We start from the raw sequence: 23,663 nt of genomic DNA, 5'->3' as shown, positions 1-23,663 counted from the left end.
TTACAGACCTTTGAATGTTAACTAGCAGCAGTTTGCACGTATGTGTAGGTTTCACATTAAGGGAAGGCACCAAATAAGTTTCCATTACACTGCAGCAGTGTCCCATCATCTATCCATTAAAGTGTGCTCTCCCTCTCTTCACAAAGTTAAGATACTGCTAAAAAGTCTGTATCTTCTTTTCCTTTGACAAGACTGTCCTTGCAGCTCACCTTGTGGTATGTAAGCACCTGACATCCCAAACCTTTGCTGGTTAAGTGGCTGTAGGCTCCCTGCTTTGTCCTGGGCTGCTGGCAACAGAGTCAGAAAACAAGGTTAACTAAATCACATTTCAACTTTATTATAAAATTATAAACCAAACTTCTGTACCAAAACTAGTAAGTTTAACTATTGTAGTACCGAGAGGAGCTGATAGAGAATAACATGCCATTTCAAGTAGAATATTAACTTTAAAATATTTAAACTATGTACAGTGTACATAAAGCACATAAATATCTCCATTTATTAGTTCAGATCACTATATTCCTTCGGATTATTAAGCAGTTCTTTCAGATTTTGATTTAACACAAGCAAAACAGTGTAGTCAGAAAAAGGTGCTTTCCCCTCCCGAAAGCACACCTCAGACTTCAGATGGATACCTTTTCTCAGTCATAGAATTTCTGCCATTGATTTGCAGCTTGATGTATTTACCATAGAAAATAAATCTACCCTGTAAAAGCAGATCTGCCCCCGGGGGAATGATCTTGCTACATGCCCCCCGTCCTGAGTTATTGAAAAATGACATGAATTCTCACAGTGACTTTACCACTGAGACTGCTCAAAGCTTTGTTTGTGTATTCTCTGTATCTCTTAAGGATTTCCCTGTGAATCTCCTGAAGAGTAAATAGTTACTGCTTATCTGCACTTTTTGAACATGATGTGTTGAATTGCATCAGTTCTCATGCTGGAAGCTGTTAAACCTCAAGCCAAGTATTAGAGAACAACCTCAACGGGGGAAGAAAACTCAACATTTTGAGTTGAATAAACCTCAACAGCTGTCCTGTTTTTAGTCAGGAAGCTCAGAGGCCACCTCAGCAGCGTGAGGTTGTTAGCTGTGGCATGATGGATGTCTTCACCTTAAGTCCATAATCCCCACCCGTAAAGCAGAGCCCCTCTGCTCTGCGCCAGCTGAGGGTGTTGCCACTCATGCAGCATTAAAGATTCCACGTTAAATATTGCAAAGTTGATTTGCTGTTATCTAACATTGCTTCAATATAGTAAGATGGCTTGAATGATACTTCTGTAACTGCATTTCCACTACTCCAGAAGCTTTAAGTCAAGACTTGTTTCATCCTATTCCACTCTTGACACCCACACAGAGATTTAGTTTGATCCACATGATAAAAGGGAAAGTTGGGCAGGAAAAACCTGCAGCAGAAGGTACTCAAGTTCAGAATCACTCAGAAAAAAAATACGCAGTCCCACAGTGGCAAAAACTTAAGGCATCAAAATTCAGGAACTTTGAGCCCAACAGCCCTTGCAGGCCACTGCGTGCCCATCTGTTCTCTCTAGCAAGGCCTCCAAGAGAACAAACTCTTCACCAGGATGGCTCCAAGGGCTCGTGATTGTCACCGTCACACCACAGACCTAGCCACCCTCACAGGCAGAGCCATCACCAAATGCAGACTTGTGCTAAGCTGTCTGAATGCAGCAGGGCCGGAGTAAACAAGCTTCTGCAATGATGATCACTTCTCATTTTATTGATTCAAGGGAGATAAAGTTTCTTTCCAGTCTCTCTCTAACATCACCTGTACTTAATTATGATTGTGTAGCAATAGAAATCTCACTCTAGCTCACAAAATCTAAAATGCTCAAGCTGTGAATTCTTAGCTCCTTAATCACATGAAGTGACTGCTGAGCTGCACTGTAAGGAAGCCTACAAAGTCAAACAAACCAACAGCAGCAGACTGTACGTCCTTGTCCTGCTGGCACGATGAACAGCAGGCAGGCTAAAGCTGTATTTCACAGTCCTTTCACTACCCATTATTTTTTTCAGTAACCCAGAGCCCACCTTCAAATAAAACAATACATTTTCTCCACAACCCTACTAGGCTAGAATTAAGCTTATTCTGAAGATGGAAATTGGAGGCAATCTGCCTGTCCTGCAAGCAAAAGCAGCTAATAAATCTAGGGGGGGGGAAATAGGATTTTATTCCTTGAAAACCAAGCTGTCAGTGGGAATGTTGCCCAACACAACAGAAGTAGAGTCAACATTCAATAGCAGCAAAATGTGTCACTTTGAGACCACAGTTTACTATGTTTTTTACTCAGTGAAAAATAGGAACCTTCAGGATCTATGGTGGAAAGCTAGGCATCCATTTGTCCCACCTGTGGATCCAGTTACTCTACAATGGAGGTTGCTAATTATTTGTCTGCTGCTGACAATAAGCTCCAGGGAGTCCAGGCACTGTGGTGTAAAACAACAGGGTGGAAAGAGCACAGGCAAACATGGCTTGAGTAGGCAGTTCCCCAGGCTTCATCCTTCCCTCGCTTCCAGCAGGGCCTGCATCTTAATCTCTAACTTTTTGTAGCAACTTCACCCCTTTCTCTAACAGCAGATGAGGCTTTAAGGCATCACCAGTCTCCCTTACGCACGCTTAGGACTTGAAGACATGGACAGCCCTTATCACATACTGCCTACATATGGGACACTCACTCATTCGCTTTCCACACTTGGTGCAGGTGACCATGTGGCCACACTCAAGCAGGACACAGTCTATGGGTAAGTCCATGCAGATTTTGCAGAGGTTGTCCTCCACACCAGGAAGCCCAGCACCACCTAGGTAAACAAGGGAGACAAAGGAATGTCACTGCGCAGTCTGTGAGTTGTCTTCTGATGCATTCATGCATTGAAGCTTTGAAAAATCCCCTTTGCATCTACATTCACGTGGGTATATGGCTGCTCCCATCAGCAGGGAAGCAGGAAGCTTTAGCTTTTACAGAGTGTTTTCTGCACAATAGAAATGGATGGGGTAGCACTGAGGTTCTTAGAAACGACACAAACGCTGCAGCATGCAGAATATTACTTACCAGTCTGATCATCGGTGTCAGAAACTGCAACATAAAGAGAGAAAGTTACTTGGTGGGAATAAGAGAAACTGGGAAGAAAGTTCCTCAACAGTACTACCACTGCACTTCCAGCAGCCCTTGTGCCAGTTTCTTTGGTGTTAAACAATCTCACCTTTATTGCAAACACAGCTGAGCACATGCACACAAACAGGTAAGCAGTAATCAAAGCCAAAGGATACGTTCCTTCAAAAGCACAAAATGCAGCAACATATAACACTGCTATAAATTATGTGAAATAGAAGCATATAAGCACACTGTGTTTTCTGTTTTGTGGCTTTGGTTTTTTTAATTACCAGAAACTGCACACTGGGACCTGAAAGTCAAGTCAGATGCACTCTTATCAGCACACACCACTGTCTTCTCCTCAGTCAGCTGTGCAGAGAGCTCAGGAAGATCCCTTTTGTGATAAAGTGAATGAGACCAAAGCACAGGTAACCACAGCAGTTCAGCAGTGGGAGCCAATTGCTGACCACATGCCTGCTCTCAACAGAGCAGCTGCATCTCAGTGGTTTATGGCGAGGCACTTTCCTGCTCACTCTGCCTGTTACCATGAGCCAAGTGATGAAAGCAGTTGCAGTCATCTGTCTGTAGTTGCAATCAGCTGATCTGTGGGTGATGCAGCAACATGCACAACCTGCCACAGCATTATGAAATCCTGAGCTGGTTCTCCTTCACTGCTACCACAGGGGAGTCACTCTCCACAGCTAGCATAATGCTCTCCTCGTTAACACTTAGAAACAATTCATAGTTGAGCTACTTTCACTATAATGCGTACACTAGAACTTAAACCTCTATTCTAACCTGCAGGAAGAAACATCAGGTAGAATTTATTCCCTTCTGCAACTGAAGAAAAGGAAAACACACACACACACACACACACTAAGTTTCTCACCTAGATGCTGAAGGTCTTTCTCTTTATAAAGCCGAGTCACCCTCTCCAACAGCTCCCACTTTTCACAGCAGCCTTTGTAGTTGACAAAGTTGCGAGCAAGAATTTCCTTCAGCTGTCGCACAGACAACTCACTGATGTCTCCAATGCTTGTTAGGTCAGAAAGAGAAGCCTTCCTCCCCTGCACCAGGTTATCTTCTGAGTCAGTAGACTGAAAGAGAAAAAAAAACTTGGAATGATTCTTGCTCTCAACTCCTAGCATTATAATTTAAATGAACTTTCAGCATGCCCATAGCAGGAATTTATCAGAAATACAAATCCTAGGATGGAAATGAATCTTTCCTATGGCAATACCATCCATAGGACACCAGTTCTGTAAGTGGAGGACAGGATGATGCTAAAGAAGGGGACTGGGAGAGTCTGGAGGAGTTCAGTCCAAATTGCTGTTTTGCCACCCATCTCTGAAGCAGCGGTTCTGCGGTGGCAAATACAACCTGGGAGACCTGGTGTTCCTGGTTCTTTGTCTCCTTTTAAGACACAAACCTGTGTCTCCTCCTCTGTTGGTGCTTCTGCTGCATTCTCAACTCCTGTCATACCAACTTGGCTTGGAGGCACATACCCAATTCCCTAAAAGAGGAAATAAAGCTTTCACCAACACCATCTCTCTGCTTGTCCAGAGGGAAATTAGCTTCACAGTTCAGCATCACTGCAACACCCCCCACACACCCACTGGACTGACAAACGACAGCACAAGTGAAAAACTGGGCATGCTGGCAGAAGTATCCCTGTGCAGCACATTGCACACCAGGTATCAGTGCAGGTCTCTTCTTAAGACCACGTCTGAAAAACTACTCAAAGACTACAGGTACAGAAATACCTCCTCAGCTTGTTCTGGATCAGATAAATAGGAGATATTAAGTGGAGGACCAGCAGCAACAATACTGGAGAAAGAAAGGGCAGTTGCTCTGATCATCTAATAAAGTGAAAGGAACTGCAGTGTAATTGCAGCTGGCTGCCCCTCAGCTGTCATTCCCCTCTGGTTTGCCTGCTGACAAATGAGGCTGTAATGTTACCATCCTACTTAGGAAAGTGGTGACTTGCTAATGTTTACAAAACAAAATAAGAGTATCAACAAAAAGAGGACCTGAATTGTAGCAGGATGTCCTGTGAGTCAAGAAAGGAAGCTGAAATGTATCACAGGGCAGTAAGGGTACAGAGTACAAAGGTTAAAAAATGGGATTGGAAACATCCATGAATCTGGAAAATGAAAAGGCCCTTTAAATACTTGTGGGGATTTTTTATGTTGTTTTAAATTATTTTGGGATATTTTTTTTTTTGTACTAGACACCTGCTGAGGAAGCAGAAGGCAGATAGTACATCGACTTTCCCTGCTCTAGTCCACAGGAAGTAAATATACCCATTAACTTATTTAACAGACCAGGAGCAGATGTCAAACACTGTGTAAACTTCCTAGGCCAGATAGCAGGAAGACAAACAAAGCAAAAATCAACTTAAAAAAAAAAAAAAAAAAAGCAAACTTTTACAAGGAACAACAGCATTCATCATAAATGGGAGACCAGCAACAGAGCTGGGCTTTGTCTTCTATTGATCTGGGTGCAGCTGACACTAAACACCCTGCCCATCTCACAGCACTCTTCTCCAGCACCTCCAGCTGCAGGATGCTTTGGACTGTGCTTGCACTCAAAGAACAAAACAATTGTATGCAATATTAGATTAAATGGTTGTCAAAGTTGTCAACATCAGCACAGACACAGATCCACGCATCTGCTTTGTACGCAGACATCTTTAACATTAAACTTCCACAGCACATTGCCTACTTGGAAAACCTCACGCAGCAACTGAAAATAGAGGCAGACCATCCTGCAAAAGATGCTTCTGGTTGGAGACTGTACCTCACGGTGTTCCTGAGCTAGAGAGCTTGAGATGGGATCTGCAGACACTGGGGATGTGTCGTGTGAGGTAGGGGAGGCTGCGCTGGGCGGTGGGAGAATCACAAAGTCTTGCTGTCCAGAGGCACCAGTACGAAACGGGTTTGTTCTCATCTGCTCCTCCTGGCTCAGCGCCGGTCGGTGGCCAAGGACCAGGAACACCAGGTCCTCCTTCTCGCGGCACAGCTCGGTGGAGATCTCACGGAGCGCCAGGTAATCCCGCAGATCCTTCACCTTCATCTTGATCAGCTCTTCCCGCTGGAAAGCCGTGGCTCGGACGCGCTGGCAGAGGTGGCAGAGCAGGGGGCCGCCTTCAGGCTGGCTGGAACAGGACGTGCAGAAGTTCTTCTTACAGTCCAGGCAGATATGCTGGCAAAGAGAAGGGAACAGAATCAAACAAACCCGCCGTGCCCTGAGAGGGCAGCACAGCAACCGCAGCGGTGGCACCTGGAAGCCAAGGCAAGCTGTACCCCATCAGAGCACCATCAAACCCTTCTCACTGACAGGTGGCACCAAGTACGCATGGATGATCCCAGATGAGAACTCTCCTAAGAGCAGACAGCTGGAATCCTCACAGTTCATAGAAAAGCCCTGCTCACAGAGAGACCTGCCCAGGAAGGAATTCATTCTGAAATAACTCTGCACCACGTTCAGCCATTTTCATCCAGACCCGTTCATCCAGTTGCAGCCACAGATGAAATCTCAAGCTACCTGCAAGGCAGCTGCCTGCAGAGTAAAGCCCAGCCAGCTGTGCACTGCCTGTAAAACACCACTCTGTGCATTAGGAAAGCTGCAGCACGAGAGAGACTTGCTATGGATGACTGCCTCCCCTCCTGTCTTCCTGTCCATTTCACCACAGTCACCAAATGAAAGTAAGAGGAAAAGGAGACAGCAAGGCCTACACTGACAGACAACAGAATTCAACTCTTATGCAATGAAACCAACTTATTTTCTATGATATTCACAGTGTGTGGGAATTGGTGCCAGGCAGTTGGAGCTTTTGGAAATATTAGGCCTCAGATGTTTAAAAGCTTTTCAGATCAAAGTTCTGTTGTTTAACGCATGCATCTCCCACTGCCCTGATGTCATCAGCCAGGGCTCAATTGCCAGGAGCTCCAACCACTCACCACCCATGCTGACCTCTGAAAAAACTGATTAACACTTGGGAAAGTCAAACCCTGCATTTTCCAATAGGAATTGCAAAAGTGCACTTCAGAGAGACCATCAGCCACACCACACGAGTTCTGGGCTTCATGATTTACACCCTTTATTTCTGCAGCTGCTTGGAATGGAGAAACAGCTTTCTCCCTCCTGCTTATGGCTCAGAGCATCCTCACCCTTTGGAGTGCTGCAGGAAAAATGCCCATGAACAGCTGGGGGGAATGGCAAATAGAAAAAAGTCTCATGAATTGCTCTTAGTGATTCAAGAGCATCTCTAATGTCACAGTTTAAAGAAAGCAGACCTGTGCCCTGTGTTGCAGGGTGTAACACAGCTCCTGCTGACAGAAGCTCCTCCTGAGCCTCTCTGCAGCCCAGCAGCCCCACAGTGCCAACCCACAGATTTGCCACCAAAGGAAACTTCTGCACAGAGGGACTCTCTGGTCACACAAACCTGAAACTCATCTCAGAATTGCTTTTCCCTGGAGAAGTGCCATGCAAAAGGGCCCTTCATCAGTCACAAACAAGGCAGGAAGGGCAATCTCCGTTTACCGTCCAGTTCTGAGGAGCGTTCTGTAGGCTGGCCATTATGAAAAATACATTTTGGAAGCTTTTAACTGACTTTTTTTTTTTTTTAAACCTTGGGATTGCAGGAGCAATGCAGTTACTTTGAGAAGTTTCAGGGGAGAGACAGAGCCTTGTGGTTGTGCTGGAGTGGGAGAACAAGCACTGCAGGAAGGCCAGCGATAGGAAAGTAACCACACAGACAGCACTTCCCTCTCCCAGCAACCCACCCTCTGCACAACAGCCATCAGAACTGAGGGGGGGGAAAAACCAAACACAAGAATACACAGCATGCTTGCTTTCAGCTGGAAGGAGCCTCCCCCATGCTCTAACTCCCACACTGTCTTTTTCAAGGGAACACACTCTATGGCCAAGCACCTTCCAGCCCCAAACTGTGCCTCTGTGCCCAGATATCACAGCCACGAGTGCAGCAAAGGCTGTGTTATGCAGTGTGCTTTCTCCAAACAGCGATGCCACAGCCAGCCCCACTTACCTATCATGCACTCAAGTCAAAACACAGCCAGGTCCCTGACCATCAGCTCCCACTGCTCTCCATCTTCAGGGGAAGCCAGCCATCCCAGCCTGTGCTTCCACAATTACATTTTACATCTTTTCATGATGCTCCAGTAGTTACTTACAAGCATCTTACCAGTACACGCTTTGCTCACATGTTCCCTACCCCACTCCTTCCAGTAGGTGCCACGCTACATGAAAATTTAAGACAATTATGATTCAAATTCAAGTTCTTGAATCATCATTCTGCCTTTTTAACTGAATTGAAGTCATTGTTTAAGTTATCCACATGGTCTGCAGTGCATAAGGAATTCATAGTTTACCCATCGTATTCCAGCACAAGGATTAGCTGGACCCTGGAGTTCAGAAGTACTGCCTCTCCTGGGACAAAACACAGTTTTCTGCAGTCTTGTTGCATCAGAGTGAGACTTCATACATAGCTTGGTCCACATCAACAGAATTAAAGAAACAAGACAGCTTAAAGACATGTCAGTTTTTTCCTCTAAGTTGTGTATACAGTTCTTTATGCCAAACCCCCATCTGGAGCAGCCTTCCTGCAGCTGCTCTGCATCACCACCTGCAGCCATCCAGCTCCAGTCAGCCCCTGAGATCCAGCCCAGTAGCAGGGTGGCAGAAGTGGCCCACGGCTGAGGAGCCCCCTTCACAATGCAGGATGTAAGCCTCACACATTTCCATGGATTGCACAGAATGGGAGCAGCTGGGACAGAAGCACACACTGTACTGGGCTGTCCCACATACACAGCCAGCCAGCACCAGGGGAAGCACAGGACTCACTGGGGGCTGAAACATCTCGTGTTGCTTCAGCAGATCCCAACAAGGACACCACAGGAACAGGGCAGCACACAGACAGCACTACAGCAGCCACGTGCAGTGCTTGCACTATTCCAGCTGACTCAGAGACTGCCCAATGTCAGGGAAAAGCCTGAGAGTACAAAGAAGAGGAACACCCCCAGATTTCAAGCTGTAGTGATTTCTGGAGCATTTCCCAGTGCGAAAATTCATCAACATCCCTGTTGTTCTAAGAGTAGAAAGCAACAGCTGGACCAGGACTTACCACTTCTCTGCTGTTTGCCTACGTGAGCAAATAGATCACACAGTGAGGCAGCAGAGTTTGGACTCTGAACAGCTTTCTTTACTCAAAGCTTTTTCAAGCAGCACTATAGGAACCACCACACCCCAGTAATATCAGTGGCAGCGTTTGCTGTCTAATTAAAAGACCTTGTGGCAACAATTATTTTGGCATCCGTATGCTCACAAATGAGGTTTACAAACAAGATTAAATGGATTAGATTGTGGGGGGTTTTTTTTGGCACCAAGCTTCAGCAATGTAACACACAACTTCAAAAAACCTTTATGACTTCTAGTTCGCAATAGCAGCTTGGAAGAAATACATGGATTTTCCTTTACTGAAGCAGAGATAAACAACGACGCTTCTCAGTACAATGGGTTTTTTTCTTTTTAAGGGGTAAATTAAAGGCTAATGTTGAATGTAATTCTCCTCTAAGTGATTACAGCTAGGAAAGTCAAGATGGAGGTTACGCCATCTTTAACAGTGTCTGCTAATTGCCAAAGAATGACAACAAGACACAGAAGCAAAGGCAAGCTGTCCTTTTCCATATGGTAACCTCAAATCAGATGCCCCCAGTGAACACTCATCTCTCTTGATGTTGGCTCTTTGTAGTGAAGGGGGAGGCACAGGGCACGCTGCAAACTGACCATTCCCTTAATCCCGTGGCACCGTGGAACACTCTCACAACTCACCTTCCTCGAGGAGCTGTCGAAGTGCAGCCCGCACGCTTTGCAGCTCTGCTCAGAAGCTGTGGGTGATGGGAAGGAGCTGTACCCAGGGTTGGAGTAGGCTTGGGCACGGGCTCCCTGCGGCGCCTGCATCTCCTCGGGTGAGCCATCCAGGCAGAACCAGTTACAGCAGCTTGCCCACATAGTAACTGAAAGGGAAAAAGCAAGTGAGCATCAGTAACTTGAGAAAAATCAGGGATTAACTTCCACTAAGTTATCTGGGAAAACAGTTGTACACATAATTACTTGTTTGTTCTCTTGCAAGCCAAATTCTGACATGTACACACAGCCTAAAATCCCAACAGCTCAGTACAAAATGCAGCTTTGCCTTCTTAGACCACCCATGGAGAAGTATTCCAGAAACACACTGCTGGGAATTTGCTTTGGGAGTTACAGAGGAATTAGAATCCATCTGGGCATTCTGTTTTCAGAGCGCACAGCACATGTCACCACGTCCTGCTGAACAGAGCACAGACTGCCTCCTCTGCACTTCTGCTTTCACCCTGCAGCCCCTGGCCTAACACTGCAGTGCTGGAAGATGAGCTTAAATGCAGTTGTTTATAACCATACACCAGAATGAATGAGAGCAGCGCAGGCTCTCAGTGCCACACGGCCCTGCAGGCACTGACAGCAATGCTGCAGTGTCAGCCTGGTGCTCATTTCCACATGCCACCGCTGTCATCCTGGATAAGCAGAGGTAATTACTGCCTGATAAATACACAGAGAGACATTCCATGAACAGCAATAACACATCACTCATTTGCATGAGCTCTGCACTGCAATCAAAACACATACTTCAGAAATCATAAAGTTAGGTTCCACACACTGACATTCAAGCAATCACAGGCAGTAACACACCCCAACACAATGCAAAAGCACTGAATTTGTGTTTTAAACGGTGCTGTTGGAGTCTCACCCCTAAGAACTACAAATCTAAACCACAGGGGAGATCCCTGCACAGGGAAACGAGCATCCCCAGGCCCTGCAGCAGCACAAGTGAGCGCTCCTCCTGCTTCAAAGCCCCCCACAAACCAGAGGCCACCCACGAGAGCACAACACACAAGTGCTACTGCCCACCCCCAGCACTTTGTTTTCCTAACAAGCCCACTAATTCACTCCGGAACACTGCAACACATCAAATGTCAGGAAGAAAAACAAGAGAGTGCACAAAGCAGGATGGAATAAGACAACTCCACATTCAGCTGATTTGTGTCATTGCTGGGAATCAGAAAGGCTGACAGCAGCCACTGACCAGGCTGCCTCTGATCCATGGGTCTTTTCCTAAAAGACCCTTTTCCATCATTATGGGAGCACGTGGAAACACCACAGCTGCTCACACAGCACAGCTGCAGCAGGGTATGGCAGTTTTAATCACTTACAAACCTCTGTCAATAAGTCTGTCTGCACGCAGAGCTTGCATCAACAGATGCTCCATTGAAACCACTTTGTGCTGATGTGTGACAGCCACACGGCCAATTTCCCAGCAACTGAAGGAAAGGATGTCAGCCGTGCCAGCAAGTCAACACTGCAGGCAGCACTGACAGCAGCAGTCTTCATTATTCCTGGATACAGCGCTTGCAGTGGCCAACAGCAGAAAACAGATGTTCCACCTATGCAGCTGCAGGATGGCAGCAGGTCGTGCCATTGGGAAAGTGCAAGCTGAACTGCAGGCAAGCAGCAGGTAACTGCAAGCAGCCAGGCTGCCCTGCACCATGCACCTGCAGGACCTGTGAGAACCAAGGGCGGGGGTACAGGATTAAAATCAGCCCTGCCTGGACATGCAGCCACAGCCACCCACAGCTCTACGCATCTGTGAGCTCTGTATGGACCTGCAAGCACTACTCCATCCCAGAGGAAACATCACTGGTATTCAAGTTTTCACCTCATACACTACCAGAGATGGTATTCATAATGCATGCCTGGGTTTTGATGCTTCCTACATTCACTTAAAAACTATTTTAAGTCAAGCTCTCACCATATCTCTTACTCTATATACAGTATTAATGCCAACACCTTCCCGGCTGGAGCAGCAGTCTGTCCACATGCAGGATTTATTACACATGCATCATGGATTTCTACCAGAAGGTGGGCTCTGGCTGCATGGCTTTATGTTTGAATAGGAAAAGAAAGGGAATTTTTACAAGAGTGCAAACCATAAGGGACCTGAGCAAACAAAGCCAATGTTTCTCATAATCTTTGAGCTTTGGGCTCCATTTAATAAAGCTCTCTGTGAGTCTGCTTGGCTGCTCAGGAATGCAGGAAAAGGAGCACAGTGGCACCAAGGAAACACTTGAGTGAAGAGATCAAAAGGAACAGCACTCCCTCGGCAGCTGATTTTGCCCCACATGAGCAGAAGCTCCCCAGTAAGTTCTCCTCCTCCCAGGAGTCCTGCAGCCACCACCGACCCTTGAAGTTACTGCAAACAGAGAAGGGTGCCAAAAAGGGAGGGAGATGCCAAGCAAATTGCAGCTTGGCTGCTGAAACGTGTTCAGAAAGCCCAACAGGTCACTGTGACTTGGAAATGCTCATCTCTTCCTCCAGCATTTTCAAATTGTGGTTTTTGTTATTATTCCATGCTGTATCCCCTGCAAAATTCAACAGATCCCACTTTCATGAAGCCTGTTTTGCAATGGCTGAAGTTTAACGAGTTAACCAGTTGGTGCCTCGTTAAGAGCAGACTATAATTGCTCATTAAAAAAACCAAACAACACTGGCTAAACCTTCACTGATAATGTGCTGCTAAAATTAGCTCCACTAATAACCTACCACTTGAAAAGTGAAGTCACTGCTTCCTTGAGCACAAATTAGCATTTACTTGAGCAGGTCATTCTGCAGCCCTGTTATCAAGTGACATTTACTCAGTCTGTCAGTCTATGTCACAGGCACACAGACCTGGACTACAATGAATGGGAGAAACCATGCGCTGGAACAGAAGGGAAAGTCAAAGGCAGCATTTACAAGAGGCAAGCAGGCAGGCTGTCCTCTGAACACAGCATCTGTAGAAGTGGAGCCTGAAACAGCGTGGAGGAGAGGAAACAGGAGAGCAGGAGCCAGCCCCATCCTGCTGGGGGGAAGCACAGCCACCTCATTCAGTGCTGGACAACAGCTTTGGGCACATTAGTTTCGTTTTTGACTTACAAATGGAAAAGTTGTATCCATGAGCAAAGGCACTGATCCACGTGTGCCCAGCATGACAACGTGCCTGTGTTGCAAAACCACATTAAATACCAGAACTGTATCACTGCTAGAAACACAGCTTGGATGAAGAGGCTGACATTTTGTCCCAGAAGGACTCAATATTGCTCATCTTGCTCATTCAAGTCTGCTATACTGACAGTCTTCATGAAGGCAAACATGATTGCTCTGATCGGCCACTTGGATGGCAGCCTAAGAAAGCCAGCAACAAAGAGGATGGAGCACTCCAGTCAGCCTGCAGTGAGCCCAGAGAAGCAAGCACCCAGGTCATGTCATGGCAGCTTCCACACAGAGGAGCACCTCTGCTGTGCCTGCACACTGCCTGCACCTTCCCCATGGGATGCAGAGGGCTCGTGGCTGGTAGCATAGCTTGTGCTTTTGGGTAATCCATCTTCAGTGCCTCCAACAGCCACAGTCCTGCAGCTCAGTGGAGCAGGTAGGAAGGCTGCTGCAGGGGGAGCAGGAGGCACTCATCTCATTGCACTCAGCTGAGGAAGGAGCACAGCTCAGGGCTGCTCCTCAGAGCACACGAGCCCAGAGGAAGGCAGCTTGGCTGCACACCAGCATCTTAATCAAGGAAGTGACATCCATTCACCACAGAGCAGAAAGGAAACAGTGCAACCCATAGGGGCAGGGCTGTGCAGGAAGGAGCCAGAGGCCCAGCACTGCTGAAACGTGGCTGTGCTCAGCTATCACTGCTTCCAATAGTAAAGCAAAGTATTTCCTAGTTACACTGCACAAAGGACACCTCTGTGCAGACAGAAACCCTTTTATATTGCTATCCACTTAGTTTACAATGGAGTAGATCACCTGCAGCGTAAGCATTTAGAAAGATTGCTTGAAGAGAGAATAAGTTAAAAGTTAGAGATCTCATATCATAAAAAAAAAAGATAGTTGGTAGTCCAAGAATACTTTGTAGCTTTAGCAGTGCTTATCAGCACTTGTGTTACAGTTTGCAAGCAGACTGTGCCCAACGCCTGCTGCTGTTCTGTCTGTTAGAAGTTGGAAGGTGAAACCAGTGCGAGCACCCAATACCCAACAGCAAACCCCCAACACTGCTACCAGCGTGAGGACCTGCACTTCCAGCACCTCTGACATCTTTTCCTTGGGAAACTGGAAGGATGCTCTTAGCAAGCTGAGGGATTTCTGCAGCACTGCATGGAAAGATGGTTCCAAAGTCCCCAGCTCTGAGGCGTGCACCCAAACTGCACAGCACCCACCTGCTGTCCTGCTCCACAGCACAGGCTGTGCCAGATGACTTCACCCAATTCCCAAATGAGGGCTTTGGAAATCCTGTTTTGTTTTAAAAGGAGCTGATACCTGAGTTGAGCATTATTTCAGTGTGTTTATTTTGACCTAAAGTCACACTGCACATGCTGAAAACTATTTAGACAACAGTTCTCCTTGCTATTAACTCTAATTAGGTTTCCAGACATCTGCCAAGATGGCAGTGCAGTAACAGCCTGCCTTTTCCCTTGCACAAAATCAGTGACATTCTATCAGCAAGTCAGCAGAAAACCCAGCACTGAACACCACCATGTGACTGATCACTTCTAGACCAGATTTTGTCTTACCTATTTTGTCTTAAATTCCTTTGCCTCAAATTATTTGGAGAGAGGAATGGATCTGACAGCCTGTCTCCCTTCCAACACAACACCTGGTGCACTCCCTCACAACAGCTCAACATACACATCTGAGATGGGGTCAGCTGCAATAGATAGCACAGACCAAGTCAGAAAGAGATGAAAGGAAACTGGAAAAGCTACGATTCCAAAGTGTTCCATTTTGTTACCATACCTTCCTGGCACCCTGTGTGTGTACCCTTGCCTGTAGTCTATCCAGCATGCAGAAGTGAAAGCAAAAGGGGAAGCTCTGCCAAAAGTGCAGCAGTCAACAGCCCAGAAACCCAAGATAGCTGCATACTATTTCAATCAATATTTTTTTATGGTAGGACAAAATTGATGCTGGCTCGTGCTCTATTATTTTTTCCTCTTTTCATTCACAGCATCACAAGTCTTTCTTGGATTTCATTTCATGCAGCTGTTTTTCTCAGGCTGCCAAAACTGTAGCGACAACATATAGCAGTGAATTGCTAAATGAAAACTGAAAACTTAAAATAACTGCATGGGTTTGAATGACCTCAGTTTCCAACAAGGAAAAAGCAAATCATCATTGCACAGCATCAGGGACGCTCCTCTGGGTGGGGGCAACACAGAGCTGGAGAAGAAAGGGGAGGAGAGGGTGGCACATTGTGTGCATCTTCATCATACTGCTGAAATCCCCACTTGAAATGAAAAGGCATCAAGCTGCATCACTGAAACTCTTGGGCCAAGACTGCAGCACATCACCTTCCATTTTGACTCAGAGAGCAACAGTGAACCTTTGGAATGAAGCACAGCAGCACAGGGGAGGCTGATGGGAGAACAAGGCATCACCCCAGGCAGAGCTCCTCCAGCTTACTTTAGGATGGGTGCACAGCAAGCAAGATGCATCTCACCATAAAGCACCATGAGGAGCACCAAACTCTGTCCCACTTGGAGCATCAGGTACAAGGATTTGGAGAACGAAGTACTCAGAGTAGCTGCTCCCAAAATGGAAAGCTTTAAGCACAATCTCAAGCCTTGCAGTTTTACTCATCCAACAGCTGAGCTTCTCTTGGAGGTGGTACTGTATCAGCATTCAGGAATGCATCGAGTTTGTCTGAAATTGGGATTGTAATTGCCATCAGTCTCTCAAGACCTGCTACCTCCATCTCAGACACCCAGGATCAGGAGTGCTCACTGATGAGCTGCAGTGCCAGTTGGAAACCTCCTCAACCACCCCCAGGGGAAGCTTGAGATTTATTATTTAAGCAGAGCACTTCACATCTTTTTTTAGAAACCAGAAAATGGCCTCAGAACTCCCAACACACACAGCCCACTCCTTCCCCCCTGCTCCACAAACCTGTAGTAGAAAAGATTAAAAAAAAAAACAAGGAACCCACACATGTGAGATGGATGATTGTGCAGTGACATCGCAGCAGAGATCTGTGCAGACTGGCAGGGAACCTCTCACCTGTTCAGCTGCAGCCAGAAAAAAGATACTGTTTTTATTTGCCTAGGCTGAAAAAGATGAATGTATGTAATTTAGGCATCTCACAACAAGTACAAACATCACTTACTCATTTCTCAGCTACACTTATTCCAAATTAACCTGAATTCAAATCCAAACCAGGTGCTGAGATAGGAAAAACGCCATGTTTTCAGGTTGGATATTAGGAAAAACTTCTCCACAAGAGCAGCAGGCAGGGGCACAGGGAGCTGGGGGTGGTCACCAGCCCTGGGGGTGTCCCAGAGCCATGGAGATGTGGCAGTGAGGGCTGTGGTCAGGGGGCACAGTGGGGTGAGGTGGGAGTTGAGAATTTGAGAGCTCCTTTCCAGCCTGAATGGTTCTGTGATCACAGCTGGCACAGTGTGGAAGCTCTGTCCTCTAGCTCACTAGAATATCTGAGTTTGCTGGTAATTAAAGAAAGGTGGGCACAGGGTATTCTGCAGCACTGAGAAGCAAGAAAATGAATACAAGTATTGCTATTGAGACAACAAAGGAAGTGTTGAAACCCAAAAAAATCAGTTCACTTATGGCTTAGTCACCTCATCTGCAGGCAATGAGAGAAATACCCACCCTCATTTGTGGTAAGCTGGTAAAGGTGAAAGCTTAAGAGATACTTTGAAGTTCCTCTCTTAAAGCATTTCCATAGATATTAACAAATCATTCTTGTGCCAAACAGCCTTCATTTAGCACTGAAGCATTTGAAACTGAAACTTGCTTACATGCAACCCTGTATAAGAGCTTGAAAACTGAGGGAAAGTGCAAGCCTTACCACCCATGTCTGCCAGCAGAACTAACAGGAGCTCCTTACAGCAGTCAACAGGAAGGATGATGTAAAGCAGCCCCTCTCCAACTGCCTGCAGGACCTGCTTCTAGGGCAGAAAGGATCCCAAGCTGGCAACTGAACAAGGGCAGAGACCAAGGAACTGTGCCTCTTCTTCATTCAGTCTCAACCTCTGAGGAACATTAAGGATTTGTAACCCCAAACCACCGGGACTGAAATCTTGCTTTGTTCAAACTGAAACACCTAAATAAACCCAGCAACTATACTGCCCACTATTTTTGGATAGCGAATTGAAGGGTAACACCCCATGGAGATGCTGGCAGACCCCACGGGGAGCTCACCTGTGCTATCAGCACAGACCACTCGCATGCAAGAAATCATTTCTCTACCGTGCAGCTAAATTCATGACCAAAAAAAAAAAAAAAGAAAGCTGTCTTCCTCTGTCACATCTCCCCTTCTGTATTACAGCAGAATATTAAAGCTCTGGGCCAAACACTTGAAGCATCTGTGCGAACTGCCAGCAGACACAGGGCAGCACACCAACAGCACAGCTGGAATTCACACTGACCAAAGCAGAGAGTCAGAACTGTTGAACATGAAGTGGTTGTTGGATCCTACCTGTAGAAAATACATAGAAAAGACTGAGAAGATATTAAGTAATAAAAGCTTCAATCAGCCTTTCAGAACTCACATCCTTCAGACCCCAAGCCTTTGTCACCAAGAGGAAATCTCCCATATATGGCACCAGCAGACTCAGTCCACATTTCAGCTCGTGGCTCTTGGCAAGCCCAGACATTCAGGCATCTTGAGTCAGTGCTCCAAAGATCACTCAGTTTTATAAGCCAACAAATCTGCTCCGCTCCAGCTGTGGGGCCTTTGTTTTGTTTTTAAGTTTACTTTGGTTTGGAGTTAGTTTTCTTGCATTCCCCCCCAGCCTTTGCAGCACAAACATCAGCCTATTTCCATTTTGCTTCTCTGAAACTGGGAGAAGCACTTTTTTCCATTCCAGGTTTGTTTGTAAAACAAGAGATCAGACTTTTGTATTAGACCAGAACCTGGTGTCAGGTTAAGGAAACACCAACTATTATGGAAGTGAAGATATTATGCTGCCTTGTGCTTCCACGCTGCCTATTAACAAGGAGTACTTGAAATAAACCCAAACATCCTCACTCCTGCTCCCAGATCTCAAGCACCATTCCCAGCATTCCAGCCCCAGCAGACATCTGCTCCCATCCTGAACCCTTCTTTTGCTGCTGAACTTCTGGATTTGGGAACTGCCCCATTTTTTTATTACATACACAGAACCAGACACCACTTATTGCTACTGAAGGAAAAATAGGACCTAAAGTTCAACAGCCGCCATTAGGAAACTGCTTTCAGATTAGTCACTGAATAAATAACAAGGGACAACCAGGGCTGAGGGTTCCTGCTTTCAGTTCCCAGCTCCATTGCAGGTGACCTTTGCATGTGGTCACTTCAGTGCTCTATGCCCCAGTTTCCCCAGAAATGCAGATAATAGAACCAAATTAACATTATTTCTTCAAGACTCTGCTATGCCCACAGTGTTGTTAGATCCTTTCAGAGAAGCACCACAGCTTGCAGAAGTAAGGCACTCCTGGAAAGAAATGCTGACAGTCAATACGTACTTAGGACCTTCCTACACTTTATTTATAGCTCAGAAGGTTTGCTAAATACTTGCATGCTATTTCCTCCATAACGAGGACTCAAGCTGATGGACCAAGCGGACAGGAAGAGCTGGTATCCTTCATGTTTGTTTTTAATTGGCAGAAATTTAGGAGCTACAACCACGCATTCCAGATCTAATTTCAAGCTTGCATCTGTTATCCAGGCAGAGCAATAAAAGCCTTACCCTGTATTACCCACCCCAAACCTAGGAACAAGCTCAGACTCTCATAGCGTTACCTTCCCAAGTTACACAGCTTGAAAGCCCAGCGAGGAGACAGGGCTTGTTCCAAGGATGATCACCTTACCTCACTGCACAAAGCCAGGTTTTCATGAACCAGGCTTGGGTTTGGTCTGTGTTTTGTGGGATGAAAAGGCTTCATTGTCCACTGCTGAATGCACTGTTTAAAAGCATGACAGAAGTAACATCTAATGTAGCAAAAAGGTGAACTGAAACTAAAACCCATACAACCATATCAAGCTGTTATTTCATATCTCTAAAATATGCAGTCTGAAACTCTTTCAATAGGTTTTCACCAAGGAAAGGTTCAGAGATGGTATCAGCACTGCTATCAGATGAAGCTCTCTGCAGGTTGAAGCTGTCTCCCAGGGCAGACAAGAAATGCTGCAAGTGCTTTGCTTTAACTGCACTGCTTTGCTGTGTGCAAGCAGTCATTTACTGGTGCTTTGAATTCCAGCTGCATTCCCTATGCACGCTTTGTAGGCACTGCAATTCAGCGTGGAGACGCCAGCAGCAAGCTAAACAACATCTCAGTTCTTTTCAGGGATGTCATTCTGAGTGAAGTAGGAAATCACCGAAAGGAAAGCTTCAATTCCAAAAAGCTGTCTTAAGCTCAGAGGAGCTGCTACCAAGAATGGTAAGGGAGTGAGGCACTGCACAGGCTGCTCTGAGAGCGATGGTGCCCATCCCTACGCACCCCCAGGGTCAGGCTGGAGGGCTGTGGGTGCCCCTGTGCACTGCAGGCAGTGGGACCAGATGGCCCTGGGGGTCCCTTCTGACTCCAACTGTCCTGTAATGCTATGATAAGCACCAGGAAAAGAGCAAGAAGGCCAGTGAAAAGAAGGCTGTGGGCTTTGAGTCTATTTTCACCGACAGTGCATCACCTCCTCCTCACATTTCTCCTGCACAGGACATTACACATCTCACCTGGGAGGCTGTGCACGGAGAGCTACACAACCACACGCTGCATCTGAGCAACCCACACAGGAACCACTAAGCCCTGTGCTGAGAAACAGCGTGAGCAACACGAGTGTCAGCTGGAGAAACCTGAGTCCTGTGCTCCCTGAGCACCTTTATAAACACCGCCTTCAACTCCCATTTTTTTCTGATTACACACTCGAAAGGGACCAGGAAATCCACACTTTACATGGAATCTGAAAAATAAACTGTTTCCAAACTATTTGGTAGTGCCCGTGTGATGGCCGCAAGGCAGCCCGCAGTTTGGACAGCTGTGCGAGCGGCCACAGAAGCTGCATTTCAGCACAGCCCTGCCTGGAACAATTGAAACTTTCTCCAGGACGAAGTCCGCACACAGAGCACAGTGTTCCCCTGCGACAGCACAACAGTTTCATTATTGTTTAACTACTGAAAAACAGCTCTGATAATCTATCAAGCCTGACATCTCAGCCACCTCAGCAGGCCAGGCGTGTATAGGAAGGGGCTCGAGGATCCAAGAAGGAAAATTATTTTGTTAATCTAAACAGAGGAAGCATTTCTTTTGGGGAATAATTTGCCATTTTGAAATCTGTTCTGGAAACCAAGGGCCTGTTTGTCCTCAGAGTTATCATGTGCAAGGATCTAGAAAGCATTTCATCTGATGAATTTACTCCTTTGAAATGGACCTCATGAAACACAGCCTGGCAGTCCTATGGAGAGGGGATCGCCCTGCAGTACAGCAGCTCCCCAGCAGCTCCAGCCCCATGTGCTCCCTTAGCATCAGCCTGAAGAAAGAGATTCCACAAAGGCACTGCTTACCAGTGTTCTTCAAAGCATTTCCCACAGCATTCTGAAGATAAAAAGGTGTCAGAGGAAAAGAAAATAAATTAATATTTGAGCCTACATGGAAGTACAATATAAACAATCTCATTCTGAGGTTTTTTTTTTTGCTGGACCACAAAGCCCACTTGAGGCTCAAGTGACATCAAGGACCACTAATGTGAAGAATTCAGAGCCGATACAGAGAAGGATAAGCAGCCCCTCAGAAAGCAACTCTTTTTTTAAAGCAAGCAGTACTTCATGGGGACATAGTTCTAAAAAGCCAAGGAGGGCTTTAAGAAGCTGGAATGAGCTCTCAGCTCTGAGAAAGAGGGGAAAATAAAAATGTAAGATCCCAACCTAACAGCCATACTCTGCTTCTTACAGAAAACCGTGGTTTTTCATCCTGGCAGTGTTCTCTGAAGACTGAATAACCACCTTCAGAGGGATGCACCATCTGGTGACAGAACCCAGCCTGCAGACAAGTGCTGCTTCTGACATCAATTCAGGGCAGAGCAATTCTCCTACTCCAGCTCTCCCCCCACCTGTGAGATGGAGAGCACAGCTACTCACCCTGCAGAGCCTTCAGGCTCCTGAGTGCCAGCTGGTGTGAGCTCAAGGCACTAATCTCTGCCTTCTTGCCACGACCTTCACTAGGAAGCAGAGGAAAACCAGCACAGAATGGAGGATACAACCAGGTGCTAGGGTACAGGGGGTTGCAGGAAGCAAGGTCATGCCATGCTCTTGTCCCAGCTCAGACTACAGAGAAGCACTAGGTCCCCCCAAACTCATTACTACACACCTGCAGCTCCTCTCATCCAGCATAGGGGCAGTTCCTGACCAGATCACCTCACAAAGAGATGTGTACACACCTCACTGTCTCTCCTCCATCAGACATTAATCTCTCACCCCCTTCCACCCCTAAGCAGCCAGTTCAAAGGCACAGGACGTGCTCATTTCTGATCTTTGGATCAGGCTCCACACTCCTCAGGGCCTTTGAAAGGCTTTAGAGAGCAGACTCTCCACAACACCCGGTATGCATACAACAGTGCACTTCAAGACAGAAAGGTAATCTACGCCTAACAAAAGGTTTCTTCTCCTCCATGTATTCCAGCAAAGCCAATGGGCACAGCACAGGGGCAGATTTCCCCTTGGCTGAAGGTGAGGCTGCAGACCACAGCTGTGCATCAGGTGCATCCCCAGGTGAGTCAGCAAGGACAGCAGGAACAGATCACTGCAACTGATGAGCAGCCTGCCCACTTCCCACAGCTGCTGCAAAGTCTGAAGCACCTCTTTTAATAACCCTACTACGTGTAGCACTGGAGATTCATGCTCTAGCCTGACTGAAGAGTTTGCATCTAAATTATGGCCTTAAAGCTATTCCAATGCAACACAAACTTGAGCTGTTAAGCACTTATCCATGAACACCAATGTGATGGCAATCAGCTTTTAATTAAGCCCAATTGCTACCAGCCGGGGGACGCCCACACCACAGAGGGCTACAGCTGGGGAGCTGCAGCAGGGCTCATGTAAGCAGAGAGAATCATCCCCAGTAGGAAACACAATAGCCTGAGCAAGTCACTTGGTTTCATTAGACCCAATTGTTCTACTGAACATAATTATGCTTACAGAAGCAAAGGTCCCTGAGAATAGAGACCTTCCTCCCAACCACTGTGAATGCAAAATAGGTTAAAGAGATAGCACGGCGCAATGGAGCGTAACAGGATCTAGAAACCATAAGAACCAGCATTTGGAGCCAACAGCTTCATGTTCCCCTTCCCAGCTCTGCAAAAAGCAGGTAACACTGGAAAAGACAACAAGGGGAAAATACTGTTTCTTCTTTCACATCACTACCTACATGCCTTAAGTATCGCTTAAGTTAAAATATGAGGCTCACAGCCTTTAAGCGCAACTTGCTACATTGTCACACACGGCAACTCCTGCAGCACCTGCCGTTACATCCTAACCAAACGGAGAACCGAAAAAGAACCACACAGTGATGGAACAACTGGGCTGGAAGGCACCCATAACCACCCCTGAGCCCGACAGCGGCACTGCAGGACTGCTGCAAAAAGGAGAGCACGGGAAGTTCTGCACACAGCCTGGGAAAAAAGAAGTGCTGTGAAAGCCTGCACTGCCCTCACACAGCACCGCAGCCGGGCCAGGAGGAGGAGACACACAAAGAAAACACAGCTGCGTCCCGGCAAGTCGCGCGTTGCCCCGGACGTACCTTAGGCAGAGAGCTCAGACATCGCGTCGGTGTCACAGCTACCTCCGCTGATCGCAGCCCGCCGCGCACATCCCAACGGAGGGCCGGCAGGTGTTACCGCCCCGCGGGCAGAACGGGCAGGAAGGAGCCCAGAGCCGCCCTCAGCCCGCAGGAAGCGCCGCGGGCGGCTCGCAGGAAGGCACCGCCCCCGGCAGCCCCCGGTCTCGAATCTCCCAGTGCCCGGCCCGCAGCCCTCGGGGGACCTCAGCGAGGGGATCCGCGCCCCACGGCCCCGAGCAGGGAAGCCGGGCCGGCGCTCCGACACTCACGCGCCGGCCCACCGCGACTTCCCTCCCTGCTCCGAGCGGCCCCCCGAGCCTCGCCGCCTCACCTGTCCCTCAGCGCCCCGTCCCGCGCCGGGCCCCGTGCCGGCCCAGGCCGCGGCTCCTCCCCGAGCGCTGCGCTCCGCGCGGCGGCGGCGCTATGGCAACTGTGCGCCGCGGCCGACCATAGAGAGGGCGGCCAGAGCGGCGGCCTTAAAGCGGCGGGCTGCGCGCCCCCACACGGCCCGCCACCCTGCGGAGCGGAGGTCTCCCTGGCGCCCTCAAGCGGCCGAGAGGGGATTGGTGACTGAAAGACCGCCGGTTCGAGACTCCAGCCGGGCAACTCGGAGTTCGGCCGGGAACAGTCGCGGGGACAGCGCGGTGCGACTG

At 47.4% G+C, this 23,663-nt stretch overlaps 1 protein-coding gene across 3 annotated transcripts; it reads right to left on the bottom strand.

The window, feature by feature from the left end:
* Positions 1–312: 312 nt before the first annotated feature.
* Positions 313–23,398, bottom strand: RFFL (ring finger and FYVE like domain containing E3 ubiquitin protein ligase). Of its 3 annotated transcripts, none has more exons than XM_042879459.1 (7): positions 23,342–23,398; positions 9,961–10,145; positions 5,908–6,312; positions 4,538–4,621; positions 3,998–4,205; positions 3,067–3,090; positions 313–2,815 (listed from the first exon to the last, which is right to left on the bottom strand). In XM_042879459.1, exons 2-7 carry the CDS (start codon positions 10,138–10,140, stop codon positions 2,634–2,636), a joined length of 1,083 nt encoding a protein of 360 aa, XP_042735393.1. In that variant the 5' UTR covers positions 10,141–10,145; positions 23,342–23,398; the 3' UTR covers positions 313–2,633. The 3 variants fall into 3 exon arrangements, with proteins under 3 accessions (XP_042735393.1, XP_042735392.1, XP_042735394.1); XM_042879458.1 differs by lacking the exon at positions 23,342–23,398 and adding an exon at positions 22,972–23,089; XM_042879460.1 differs by lacking the exons at positions 4,538–4,621; positions 23,342–23,398 and adding an exon at positions 22,972–23,088.
* Positions 23,399–23,663: the final 265 nt, after the last annotated feature.

The sequence above is a fragment of the Lagopus leucura genome, unplaced genomic scaffold (assembly GCF_019238085.1).
Source record: "Lagopus leucura isolate 7727_CA_CO unplaced genomic scaffold, USGS_WTPT01 Super-Scaffold_100024, whole genome shotgun sequence".
In the NCBI taxonomy this organism is placed as follows: domain Eukaryota; kingdom Metazoa; phylum Chordata; class Aves; order Galliformes; family Phasianidae; genus Lagopus; species Lagopus leucura.
This window is presented reverse-complemented; position numbering and strand designations above follow the sequence as displayed.